At 38.6% G+C, this 14,090-nt stretch overlaps 1 protein-coding gene across 4 annotated transcripts in view; it reads left to right on the plus strand.

Moving 5' to 3' along the window:
- Positions 1-14,090, plus strand: part of CHD2 (chromodomain helicase DNA binding protein 2) — a 117,566-nt gene that overhangs the window by 60,014 nt on the left and 43,462 nt on the right. For all 4 annotated transcript variants that reach the window (XM_061179980.1, XM_061179982.1, XM_061179981.1 and 1 more), the window contains 8 exons: positions 2,485-2,647; positions 2,987-3,139; positions 5,634-5,705; positions 8,746-8,895; positions 9,652-9,800; positions 10,836-10,932; positions 11,364-11,456; positions 13,899-14,069. In XM_061179980.1, the coding sequence (XP_061035963.1) occupies positions 2,485-2,647; positions 2,987-3,139; positions 5,634-5,705; positions 8,746-8,895; positions 9,652-9,800; positions 10,836-10,932; positions 11,364-11,456; positions 13,899-14,069 (1,048 nt within the window). The remainder of the gene's footprint in view (positions 1-2,484; positions 2,648-2,986; positions 3,140-5,633; positions 5,706-8,745; positions 8,896-9,651; positions 9,801-10,835; positions 10,933-11,363; positions 11,457-13,898; positions 14,070-14,090) is intronic.

Here is a 14,090-nt window from a genome sequence, read left to right on the forward strand (position 1 = left end):
TATATATTGTAATCTGATGGCCATTGTAGTGATAATTAGCACCTCTATCACATTACATGATGATCCTTTCTTTTTAGTGGTTGGGATTGTTAAATCTAGTCTCTTAGCAAGGTTGATGATTATAATACATTGTTGTTGTCTGTATTCACTATACTGTGCATTAGATCTCTAGGGATTATTTACTACCCATTCCAAGTTTGTACCCTTAAACAACATCTGTCCTATCCCCCACTCCCCACTCCCTGGTAACCACTATTTTACTTTCTGTTGTTACAAGTTTGGCTTTTTTAGATTCCACATATACATGGTATCATACGTTACTTGTCTATCTCTGTCTGACTTATCTCACTCAACATAATGTGTTCAAGGTTCATCCATGTTGAATTTTTGACGTTTTCAAAAGAAAAAATGGATTATCTATCTTCCTTCAAAGGTTTGACCAATGAGACTTATTGGTATGATTATGAATATTTTTGCTTGATTATTGATTCATCAATAAACATATTTGTGTTTTATTCTGTTGCAGTTATTATCTATACTCATGGTCTAATGGTCCCAGTTTTAGCCAGTGGGAGCTTGTTCAAGTTCTTTTGACAAAATCCAAGTTGTAGTTGATAGCTTCTTTGATTTCTGGAATGATAAAATGCTCAGATTCGTCTCGTTCATTTCCTGCCCCAGAACTAGAGTCAGCCAAAAAGCTTCACGTACTGTTTCATTGGAAAATGGTATTTGGAGGTCACAAACGGCACTGGGGGTGCTCTTTGCAACTGCAGCGGACATTATTCACTGGTCTTTAAAGTGAACAGAGTTAGGAAATTTGTTTGTTTTTAAAGATAAAAATACATCATGAGTTCTGTCCAGTTAAATAGTACTACAGAAATTTTACTTGACCTTAATGAACTTATACCCATACCAAAAATTCGACTTCTCAAGTGCACCAGCCTAATTCACACTATGCACACAGTCTTAAAATAATGGTGCCAGGATTACCACTAGCAAGATGAAGAACAAAAACAGGTTAAGGTTTTTAAAAATAGTATTTTTTTGTTTGTTTTTAAAGGTATATCCCACTAGAAATGGGTAAGAGGCTTAAAGCACTTGAGATAGTTTTTCTTCTCTTTGGTTAGGTACTGACTGGATACAATAGTTTATTTACTTCATTTTAGTATTTTTGTTTTTTTTTTTTAGGGATTGCTTTGTTTAATTTTGTTCATGATTATTTATAATATTTATAGAGTTCCGAAGGCAAAGCTGCCATGCCTGGCATGTTCAGAGATATCTGGCTTCTATCCTTGTCTCCTCCATTCTAGTCCCTCTTTTCCTTAGGTAATAATTACTTTTATATTTAAAAATCTTAATGTTTATCTTTCCTTTATTTTTTAATTTTTAAAATATAAGCAGATACATGTTAACTTTTTTATTGCCTCCTTCTTGTGCAAGTGGTAGCATACTCTGTGCAGTTTTCTGTACCTTACTTTTTTTCACTTAGTGATGGGAATCGGCTGTGCTGGAGAGCACTCCATAGTAGTTTATAGAGACAGTCCTTTCTTTTTACAACTGCATAGTGGATCTGTAGCATAGTTTATTCAACTAGTCTCCTAGTGATGGACATTTGGATAGTTTCAAATGCTTTCCTTTTATAAATAGTGCTACAGTGAGAATCCTTGAGAATTCCTCTTTGAGATGGATTCCTAAAAGTGTGATTGCTAAAAGAGTAAAGAAATTTCACTACTCAGAAAAAATGCAGTTCTAATATTTTCAAACTGGGATATAAAACATACTCATTATGAACACTGTATTATGTAAAATACCCTTTTACAGCAGTTTAAATGGGTATGTAGCTTTTTTTTTTTTTTTAAACATTTATTTATGTATTTATTTGGCTTAGTTGCGGCATGAGGGATCTTTTAGTTGCGGCATGTGGGATCTTTTAGATGTGGCACGCAGGCTCTTAGTTGAGGCATGCAAGATCTAGTTCCCTCACCAGGGATGGAACCCAGCCCGCCTACATTGGGAGCGTGGAGTCTTAACCGCTGGACCACCAGGGAAGTCCCTGTAGCTTCTATCTTTGGTATATCTAATTTATTTAACTGATTTTCTAATTTGAGGCAGCTTAATTTCCACTTTTATACTACAATAAAGACTGCTTCAGTGACAGTCATTGTTTATATAAAATACATATATGTAATATATGTTCTATGAATATATATATTTTGTTGCTGTTATTTTCTTTTAATATTCCTGTGTTCAGCCAGGTTGAAATAGCCAATAGAATGATTAATGGTCTGAATCTGACTGGAGATGTGTGAGGGTTCCTGGTTAGGTGGCAGGAGATATAAAATAAAGCATCCCTCCCTGCCTTTTTAACTCCCCCCGCTGCCTCCCACCGTGCCTCATTAACACTATTTCCTTTTATAATCTGCTGGTATCCCCAACTCTCTCTTTCTTTGAATCTAATAATATCATTATTATCTTAATTTGCAGATGGATTCTGACTAGGAATTACAAGGCTCTTGCCAAAGGAACAAGAGGCAGCACATCTGGTTTCCTTAATATTGTGATGGAACTGAAAAAGTGCTGCAACCACTGTTATCTCATTAAACCTCCCGAAGAAAATGAAAGGGAAAATGGACAGGAGATTCTTCTGGTGTGTGCTTACCTTGTTTGTAATTACTTTCTTAAAGACACTTTAGTTTCTATAGATGCTTTTTATCAAAACACTCCTTTTCCTCCTTGATAACTTCAAGGAGCATCAAAAGAAGCTTTAGAAACAGGTGAGAGAAGTCAAATAGCTAGGAAAAATCTGGAAAGTATATTGTCACAGATACTAGGTAAAGAGCATTTTAGGAATTGCTTGTCAGCTAGATTGCAGAAAGCTTCCAAAAGCTTAAAGATGATTTTAAAAATATGAACTCTTATTAGAGAGGAAGGGCAGATTGAAGTATGCTTTTGAACATGATGATTAGAATATCTTTTTAATCTTCAGTCCTTGATCAGGAGCAGTGGGAAGCTGATTCTGTTAGATAAACTGTTGACAAGACTTCGAGAAAGAGGGAACAGAGTCCTTATCTTCTCTCAGATGGTGAGAATGTTGGATATCCTGGCTGAGTACCTGACTATTAAGCACTATCCTTTCCAGGTGAGGATGCTTGGTACTTGGGGTCTCTCCCTTCCTCCTTTCCTCCCTCCCTCCCTCTAGGTTGTATGCTTTGCTTGCTAAATTATCCTAAAGGAGAAAACAAGAGTTTTCTTGTTTGAAACAAATTGAGATTAAGGTTCCAAGCGGGTCTTAAATTTTACTTCCATGCCTTTAGGCTACCCGGTAATGAACAAGATCGTGGGAAGATTATTCTTTTTCGGTGGGTGAGGGATGGGGATTAGAGAAAGGAAAATTGGGCAAGAGAAGTGTTGTTAAATGGTATCTTACATCTCTAAGCCTGTGGTAAAAGTAGCGAGGAAGGAAGTGTGAACCTGATGACAGAAGCCCAAATCCTAAGAAAGAAAGAAAAAGAGAGGTGACAGTGTTTTATATTTCACCCCAAAGGAAGTTGACCTTGGCTGTGAGGCTGGGCAACTCAGGAGAACAGTATACTTGAAACCTTGCTCATCCCTGAATATACTTTGCAGAATTATAATTTTGGGTTTTTGTCTTCATTCATTAATCTCTTGTAAGATAAGGAGAAAAATAAGGGGGAAAAAGAGTTTCTTCAGCATAATAATATTTTTCTATGTGTTAGACAATGGGAAACTTATCTCTGATTTATTTATAGATGTGTGCAATTTACCTTGACTTTTGGCCTAATATTTTTATAATGCCTTGATTTTTTTTTTTTAATTAATTAATTTTATTTTTTGCTGTGTTGGGTCTTTGTTGCTGCACGCGGGCTTTCTCTAGTTGCAGCGAACGGGGGCTACTCTTCGTTGCGGTGCGTAGGCCTCTCATTGCAGTGGCTTCTCTTGTTGCGGAGCACAGGCTCTAGGTGCACAGGTTTCAGTAGTTGTGGCACATGGGCTCAGTAGTTGTGGCCTGCGGGCTCTAGAGTGCAGGCTCAGTAGTTGTGGTGCACGGGCTTAGTTGCTCTGCAGCATGTGGAATCTTCCTGGACCAGGGCTCGAACCCGTGTCCCCTGCGTTGGCAGGTGGATTCTTAACCACTGTGCCACCAGGGAAGCCCTGCCTTGCATTAAATAAATTTTTTCTTTAATTTTGGACGGACTCATGCAGTTATGCTGATACTGAAGATACTTGAAGGCAGTGATTCTAAGAAGGCCAAGCTTTAAAACTCAGTAACAGGTTTTCTTTCAGCATACTCTGAAAGGCATTGTTATATCCATAATACCTTGTGTGGTCTTTCAGCAGTTGTCTTAGAATATAGTTAAATACCGCGGTTGTTATCAAAAATAACACAGTACAGAGAGTCAGTGATCTCTCAGTACATCTGACCCCTGGGAGCTTTCAGGTCTAGGTCATCATTTGGTATCAAGTAAAATAAGAATACGTTACTTTTCTCTCTAGGGAATGAGTTGTCTGGTGTCCACTCAGGTTATCATGCCTAATGTCTTCTCTTAGAATACTGAAAAGAGGGCATTTGGGTTTTCTCATTTCAAATACTGGTTGTGAACCTGCCATTTAAACTTATCTTTGGGTCAAGGCTCTCAGTAGAGTTGGTAGTCAGAAAGAAGAAAGGGGGTTCCCATGTGTGATTCTATCTGTGATCAGGTGGCTCTGGGTTTGGTGGACAGAGCGCTGAGCTGTAGGTCCTTCCACAGACTCCGCCCCTCCCCTGTCACTGGTCAGCTGACAACATCTGCCTGGTCAGTTTTGCCTTTGGTAAAATGAGGTAGTTTATCTCAAGTGGTGATTAAGGGGAAGTAATGTGAAAATGATTTTAAAGAGTGAGAAATGCTTTATATATAGCATACAAGTAGTAATTCCTCAGTATTTACATAGTATATGGTTTCTCTATGGTGACATTGTTTTGGACCTAGAATTGATGTATAGTCTAATGTAAGAATTGTATGTGCTAGTAAATGCCAGAAGCTCTCTTGAAGATACATTTTGGCTGTTTGAACACTTTGCTCTGATTTTAGAGTGTAATTTTCAGAAAAGCTGGGATATATGACTCAATTTTAACATTTTCAATATTATGGGAAAATGTTTTCCTAACAAAATTATGTAAATAATTTTTTGGTTTATGGAGCACTTAATAACAGGGCAACTTTTAGCCATGTAGCTAAGGAGCAAGCACCATTTTTTGCAGGAGCTAATTATGAGGTGACCAGTGGTGCTATTTCCTAATCTCTTTGGTACCCACAGATGTAGAAGCAGACAAAGCCTCTAAGCACAGCTTGGGTTGCCACCTTTCTCCTTATGTCCTGGTGGCCATTCTGATCCTTGGATAAACCTAGATGGCCCTTAGAATCAGAAGCTTCTGACCTTGAGTTTGTAACCGGAGAGCTTGGGGCAAGTCGGGTGTGCTGCTGAAGCACAGCCCCTGGACAGCACTTTGCCAGTGTGTTCCGGTTATTTTTACTCAGTGGGTGTTGGAGTGATGAAGGTTACAAGTCTGGTGTTCTATTTTGAGTGTAGCTGATCTTCCTACCTTATGATTTTCTTGTGGTTTATTTTTACAGCGTCTGGATGGTTCCATCAAGGGAGAAATCCGAAAACAGGCACTGGACCACTTCAATGCAGATGGGTCTGAGGTATACCATGCATGGCTTTGTTATTTGGGCAGCTTGGGCTCTGTATCAAGGGGAAAGCCTTTCTAGCTTAATGTATTCTGTTTCAGAAACATTTCACAGTGCAACTCTCCTACCTCATAAGGGAAGGAGAAATCACTAAAGATGCCTCTTAATTTTGTTGTTTGTCAATCCAGAAAAGCATATGCATGCTTATCTCCCCTGGTCTGGATTAATGACAGAGTAGTTCCGGTATCAACTGAGGGTTCTCTGGCGGCTTTCACATGCCAAATTTCTGGGCCTAGAAGAACCACAAGGCAAGGGTTGGGGAGGGCTGGCTGGTAGGATTAATTTTGACATGTATGTTACATCAGAAGGTTCTGATCTATACTTTTTTTGGTGACTTGAGTCTTGAAAAGTATGTTTGCTGTGTCTCAGATTTGTTGGACCCCGGTAGGATGTGGCTTAATTCCCTTGCTTGGGCTCATAGCAACATTGGTTAATGTGTTAAGTATCCAGCTTGAATTTGGCATTATAAAGTATTTTGTTTTTAAGGTACATGTGGAAGAGCACTTAGGACAAGTTAGAAACTGTGGTAACCTTGTAATTTGTGCATATCAAACTATTAAGTACCATGGGATGTGAGAGAAGAGGGGAAAAGAAGTTTAGTGTAAGTAAGGCTATAGTGGTGTGAGGAGTTAAGAAAGCCATGGTGAGGGCCAGAGGTAGAACTAAAAGTGTTTTGGAGAGAACGTTAGAACTTCTGAAGTCTGGGCCACTATTCTTTATAGATAGACCAGGCTTAACTTTCTGCTCTCTCAAGAGCTTTGAACACTGTTAATGTCTGTCTGTCACTCCAGAATGGTATGACTCCTGCCCCTTGAATAACACATAAACCTAGTTAGACTGTGGTATTCTATTTCTCCAGCCTAAAATTTTAGTTCTCCTTGAGGAATTTTGGGCACTAATCTCTTCAGAACCAAGGCTCTGAATGGTCAAGGAGAAGAGGAATGTAATTACTAAAAACATTGATAACCATCTAATTCCCATCCTCCTCTCTCTCCTCCCTATTTCCTCAACTGTAAAAGCACCATGATGCCCTACTTCATAACCCTGCTGAGACGACTAAGTGCAATACTCCACACATAGCACTGAGCGCAGGGCCTGGTACATAGCAAGCACCCCATCAGTGTTACCTGTTTCTCTTCAGTATTTGTTGAGATTGGTTTTGTGGTCCCTACTGTTAGTTTAAAACACAGTGTGAGTTGAATGTTTCATATCTCCTTTTCTCAAAAAAAAGCTAAAGTGGCTTTCTTTGTAGTTCTCTGTTGATTCCCCTGTCCGATGGCTAGATATAGAATAGAGATTCTTTACCATTTTCTGCAACTCTGAGTCTTTTTAAAATTAATTTTAAAAATTACTTTATTACTGGGGGAAAGTATTATAAACACATTTAGAAATTTTGGAAGATGGTGAAGAGTACAAAGAAGAAATACTGTACAAAGAAGAAAACTTCCATCCCAGAGAAAGCTTGCTATTCACATTATTTGGGTGCATTTCCATTCATCTGGGAAGAAACCCTTTGTTTCTTTCTATGTTTGCCCAATTGGGATCATGCTGCATATAGTTTTGTGCTTGCCCTTCATTCAAAATTTTACTCTGAGCATTTTCCCATGTCATTAAAGATTTAAAAGAACTATAATTTCTAATATTTTCTCATGCCTGTTCCATCATTTATTTGACCATTTTATTGTTGTCAGATGTTTAGCTAGGATATGAGCATGTAAAAAAGATTTTTGATACATTTTGCTAAATCACTCTTCCCAAACAATTTATATTCATAATGTTTATGTATGAATATTTCCATTTTACCATTTGATAATAGGCACAAATAATATCTTAATATAATTCATATTGTCTTTGATAAAGAGTGACATTGAAAATATTTCTTATGATCATTCAGACCCCAGATTTCATTTAAGTTTTAGGTGTCTCATTCTCAAGTGTTTACCTGCAGGCTTCTCTTCAGAGTGTGGTGTTGCTTGGTATCTCTACCAAGGCTCACAGACTATGCTTCAACACCCCTGTTAATCAGTTCTTTATTGGAATTGTTTAAAGCTCTTGTGAGACAGCTCTCTCCATTTTTATTTCTATGGCATAATGTTGGTGATTGTGACTGTTATTTAGAATGTGGAGATCTTTTCATTGCATCTGTGTATATGTATTAAATATACCCATTTATCAAAAAGTAACTCAGAACTACCAGTTTTTGAGTGCCATTTCCATGCCAGAAAGGTGTCAGTCTTTGATACATGACCAAATTCCCTGGAAATAGAAATCTGTTTGGCTTTGGTTTTCTCTGGCTCATAGAGTTTATTCTCTGCCTCCTGCCCATTTTTTTTCTGAGCACTCAGATGCAGGCAGGTGTACTGTGCCTGCCCAGTCTCTATTATCATTGCTGTGGAAACTGGAATATGTCAGTGCCTGGGTCTTTCCCACACACTGCTGTTCGGCCATACCTGCTCTGGTTTTCTTTGTGCATGTTCCGTGGTGATTGAGGATCCTGTGCTGTCCAGTGGTTCAGTCATGTGATCTGTTAGTACAGTGTTTCTGTATTCCTCACCAGCCTAACAAATGAATGGACATTTACCCAATAAAGTCTCCTTGCTCATACTGACTGCCTTACATGGCATAATCCACCTTTACCCAGGAAATAAGTAATCAACTTGCTGAAACGATCCTCATGATAATTAAGTTTGTCTGGTTTCTGTTAACTGCTTGTGTACTAGTTTTAGCCAGGAGAGAACACCAATTCTTTTGCTCCTGTTGCCTTATCAGATTCTACTTTACTCCTTAGTTCATTGCACTGACTCTTACCTCTTAATCAAATGAAAATTCACTCTGCCATCAAGTCCCTGACATTCTTGTAGCCTCCATAAAGTTTGTCCATCATATCTCACTTTTCTTCACACCTGCAGGGGTTTCCAGGTATAAGGGCTTATTGGACTGTGAAACTGTTTCTGAGAAGGCCACTGCATAAAGTAGTATATTGCATTGTGTACAGGACTTCTGTTTCCTGCTCTCGACAAGGGCTGGTGGCCTGGGAATCAATTTGGCTTCAGCGGACACAGTCGTCATCTTTGATTCTGACTGGAACCCCCAGAACGACTTGCAGGCACAAGCCCGAGCCCACAGAATTGGTCAGAAGAAGCAGGTCAGTGGAGAGGGGCCTCTAGATATGGCTTGGAGGGGAGGGGGCAGGGGAGGTTATTCAGCCCTTTCAGGATGTTTATAAAATGCTTTTTTTTTTTTTCGTGTTTTGTCTTCATTTCCCCAAGGATAGATGTCTGTTTGTTAATTAGTACAGAGAAGCTGTCTTTGGGGCTGAGATGAGCTTATAGATACGAAACTATTCTCTTTCGCTGTTTGAAAAGTATATCACCAGTAACTTTCTGGCTTACTCAAAGATATATGATGAATAGACTTAGAATTGAAATTTTCCATCTATTTTATTATGGAACAGTTGTTAAAATATTCTAATATTGTTCAAGATGGTCTACTTTTATTACACATGACCAGTATTAGCTCTGTGGTATGTTGGAAACGTGCACACTTGTTTCCTTTGTAGATGAATTTCAAAGTCTGCTCTAGTACTGGGTACCTCTTGTTTCATATGTGGCCAAAGATTCAATTTCAATGAGACAGATCATTCTTTAGCAGCATTTTTGTTGTTAGAACAAGGCTATAATAACAATTCCTTAGAGGCTATTTTATTTAAGAATGTAACGTGCTGCAAATAGTAAAAATATTGCATGTACAATACTTAAGTTGTCTGCTTGGATGGATGGCTTACAAGTGGTATGCCATATCAGAGAACAAATATTTTTTTATTTTCCCCCTTGGTTTTAGACAGAGGTAACTTTTTTGTATGTGTGATCAGGCATAAGCATAACATTTCCTTTTCCTACAGGTAAATATTTACCGCTTGGTTACAAAGGGGACCGTGGAGGAAGAGATCATAGAACGGGCCAAAAAGAAGATGGTATTGGACCATCTGGTGATTCAGCGCATGGATACCACTGGCCGGACAGTTCTGGAAAACAACTCTGGAAGGTCCAAGTAAGTGCCGGAAAGATGGGAGAGGTAGCAGAGTCAATTTTATGTCAACATTTGGTATAATTCATTTTTCTAATAGGATGCTTTACAACAGACATTAATCCATTAATTACCTGGAAAAGGCCAAGCCAAAACTGCAAGAAGATGGCATTTTCATTTAATTTTGCTCTCCCTGTTTCTCCTTCTTCTTCGGGTTCTTTTTTTTTTTTTTTTCCATATCAGCCGTTTTCTTATGTGCCCTCTCTCTTCCTTTCCTGCCCTCCTCTCTTGCCTTTTGCTTTTGGCTCTGCCTGTGACATATGACACAGCAGCAGCAGTGGCAGCTGTGTGCTCCCCATTGGGCTTTCATCCTGGCACAATGTTGCCTTGGACTTTTCAGCAGTGAGAATGTACCAGATTGAATTGGTATCTATTTCTTACTGTTGGTAAAAATGTTTGTGTGGAGATTATCTTTCCTATTGAAAACAGAAGGCTATAAAAGGAAAGTAGTTAAGTTTTAGTTGGCTTTATTTGGAAACACAACTATTTCTCTTAGAGAGTTTACATTTTGACCAAATTGTTGAGTATCTTCTGAGGCAGTCCTACAACTTGTGTTACAGGTGAGATCAAATGAGCCCTTCCTAATTAGATGATGATAATTTTCCATTAAAGAGGAAACTAGGCAGAAAAAGCTTGTTCTTTTATTTTGGACCAGAGATGAGGAGTTTGAAAATTCTTGGTGAATGGTAACTTTCTGAGTCAAAGGACAAAGAGAGAACTCCCTTCTCTCATTTTGCTAATTATCTTTCTTGCTTAACCATGTAACAGATGAATCAACAGGAAAATAATTGATTTCTTAGTCTTTTGTTAGGTTAGGTTTACCACTGCAGACTCTTCCTGTGGATTAAAAAACATGAAATATTTGTGAGCTCATTTTTCTTGTGGCAGAATTTATATCTTCACCAGTAATTTGACCTCTTTATGAAGAACAGATATTTAGAACTCCATAGAGGTTATTTGACATTCCAAAAAGATTACAACTACATTTTATTTCTGCAGTTCAAATCCTTTTAATAAAGAAGAGCTGACAGCGATTTTGAAATTTGGAGCGGAGGATCTCTTCAAAGAACTTGAAGGGGAGGAATCAGAGCCTCAGGTAGTCAACAATAAGGGAAAAAACTTTCTTGATAAGTATCATCTGTGAGAGTCTGAATTTTTCTGGAAACAATTCTGAGTCTGAGGCTTTTATAAAGAAACGGTAGTTACTTGCAGAACATAGTTTCTCTTTTTTTTCTTACAGAGCTAAAAGCTCTTACTAAATTGACTAGGAAGGAATGAGAAAAGCATTTGAGGATTTTGTCTTTGGTCTTTTTTGTTCCAATTTTATTTCTCGTAATTTCTGAAGTTTCATCTTATCATTTGTATAAATAGTAGTTTGAAACATTAGATATAAAGGACATGAAACTGAGAGTGTAAAAGAAAATGGAATACCAGAGAAGAGAGTTGGTTTATTTGCACCAGTCATTTTCAGTAGATGCGTACCACTGTTGCCTTTTTACCATGTTTGTGTTGCTCTTGTTCTTTTAGGAAATGGATATAGATGAAATTTTGCGCTTGGCTGAAACCAGAGAGAATGAAGTCTCAACAAGTGCAACAGATGAGCTTCTGTCACAATTTAAGGTATGAAAATCATTGTCTGAGAATGTCTTTAGCATTGATTCATGAACCAATAATAAGTAATGCCTGTCAGTACTTTCTGGGTGCAAGGGACTCTGCTTTTCTCTTTACCTAAGTTGACTCATATCCCTCAAAATCATTCTCTAGAGTTCCAAGTATGATGTGGGTATAGAATGTATAGTCCTCCCCATGAGGGTCACCACTGAAGTGGTCCATCCTGCCCAGATTCAGTGGGTAGAGGAAAAGAAGTCGGTGTGACAAGGGCTGAGAATAAGCAGTCAGTGGGATAGGTGGAGAACTTGATAGTGTGGAGCTCTGGGAGGGGTGGAGAGGTTGTGGGAGAGACATTAATAGAATCATAAGAAAGAGAGGTCAAAGGTATGAAAATAGAAGGTGACAGTTGGGAAGCTCTTGACTTGGTGGGATTTTTTTTTTAAGGACAGTTATGGGGTAGTTAGTGGTATTTGATAGAAAATTAAATGAGATCAGGACTAAATGCAGAAGCTGGGCACCTGATGAGTAGGAGGTGACAGCATTGAGTATAGACATTAATAAAAAGCTTAGTGAAGAGATCAGTGAAAGTAATTTATGAGGATAGAAGGATCAAGCAAGGCAAAGTTTTTTAAAGGTGTTACCACGTTTCTAGGTTGAGGAAAGAAATTGAGAATAGGGAAATACTGAAGGTTCTAAGGAAAAAAGGAAAATTTGATTGCACATTGCCCAGGAGGAGACTGGAACAGATATAATCAAAAGCACAGATGGAGGAACTGGCCTTTGAAAGAAAAAGGCAAGTATACACTTCAGGGAATAGAGGGGAGAGAAGATGTAGGAGTTCCAACTGGTGACCTTAATAACCAGTAAATTAAGTGAGGTGTTTGCTGAGAAGTGGAAAAGATTTGGGATAGTCCCATCCAGGGGCCAGGAGTTGCCAGGAGGAACTTGATTTAGGGTGTAGAGCTGAATTTAGAAGATGGGGCTTCACATTAGAGCCAGTCAGCAGGATCATATGACTTGCTCCAGAAATACTTGAGGTCAGAGAAGTTGAATCAGTTGGCCATCCCAAGGTGGAAGATTGGCTTGGGAGGCATAGATAAGTCATCAAAGTGGCAGAAGTTTCCCAGATTCCAGTGAGAACGTGGTTGAATGGATTCATCATGGTTTGGTTCCATGCATGTTAGAGAAGCAGGGAAGACCTGGAGGTTACATTGATGGTTATGTGTGGTAGACCCATAAGGGTTGAGGAAGAAGTGTTTGAAAGGAAGCATTATTTTGTGATGAAGTCCAAGGTTGGCCACAGGTAGAAGTTGTCTTAGTGGAAGAAAAAGGAAGGAGTTGAGTGGATCACAGAGCTCTAGGATCAGAGTTAATGTGTCTGCAGATGCAGAGGATGGAGGTGAATTGTTAGTGTTTCAACTGGATTTCACTTTTATGGGTACTGCTCCCTTCTTTTTTATTTTTTTATTTTATATATATATTTTTTTATTGGCTTTTTTTTTTTTTTTTTTTTTTTGGCTGTGTTGGGTCTTCGTTTCTGTGCGAGGGCTTTCTCCAGTTGCAGCGAGCGGGGGCCACTCTTCATCGCGGTGCGCGGGCCTCTCACTGTCGCGGCCTCTCCCGTTGCGGAGGACAGGGTCTAGACACACAGGCTCAGTAGTTGTGGCTCACGGGCTTAGTTGCTCCGCAGCATGTGGGATCTTCCCAGACCAGGGCTCGAACCCGTGTCCCCTGCATTGGCAGGCAGATTCTTAACCACTGCGCCACTAGGGAAGCCCCTGCTCCCTTCTTAAACAGAAGTAATGTTCATGATGGTGTCCTGGTCTAAATATATTAAATATTTGATATGAAATAAATGGAATATTCTTCCAGGTTTGTTTCAGTTTTTTGCATTTTGTGTTCTTGTTTTTATTCCTAAGACTAACGTGCAGTTTTGAGCATATGAAATTCTTACATACCTTTAGCTTCTATACTTTTGATAAAAATGAATAAGGTAACCAATAGCTACTGCTTTGAGTTATGGGTTGTTTCCAAATGAGCTCTATTCAGTAGCGATTTATAATGTATAGGACTGTAAGTTCGTAATGGATTAGTATTAGGTTTTCAAATGTTATAATCTAAATAAATCTAAAATTTCTAATTAGTACATTAGAAAATGTGTATGATTTAACAGCAAATCTTTCAATAAAACTTATAATTGTAGCTTTATATCTTTCCCTGTTTTTCAGTAAAATTTCTGATGAACTTTAGGATTTGGCAAGTAGATTTTGTGGGGGGGGCGATAAGGGAGAGATGAGTAGAAAATTGATTATTTGATTATGTAATATCACAGGAGTCCTATTATCATTCATAGCATGTTAGATTAAAAACTGCTTGAGTTGGTGTGTTAGTAGATGGTGTTTGGGAAATAGGGAAGTGTCAGTCGGATAATGAGTTGTCCATTGTTTTAAGGTTGCCAACTTCGCAACAATGGAGGATGAAGAAGAACTAGAAGAGCGTCCTCACAAGGACTGGGATGAGATCATTCCAGAGGAACAAAGGAAGAAAGTAGAGGAGGAAGAGCGGCAGAAAGAGCTGGAAGAAATTTATATGTTGCCTCGAATTCGGAGTTCCACTAAAAAGGTGATCAAGTAACATGAAAGA

Source organism: Eubalaena glacialis, chromosome 2 (genome assembly GCF_028564815.1).
Source record: "Eubalaena glacialis isolate mEubGla1 chromosome 2, mEubGla1.1.hap2.+ XY, whole genome shotgun sequence".
Classification (NCBI taxonomy): domain Eukaryota; kingdom Metazoa; phylum Chordata; class Mammalia; order Artiodactyla; family Balaenidae; genus Eubalaena; species Eubalaena glacialis.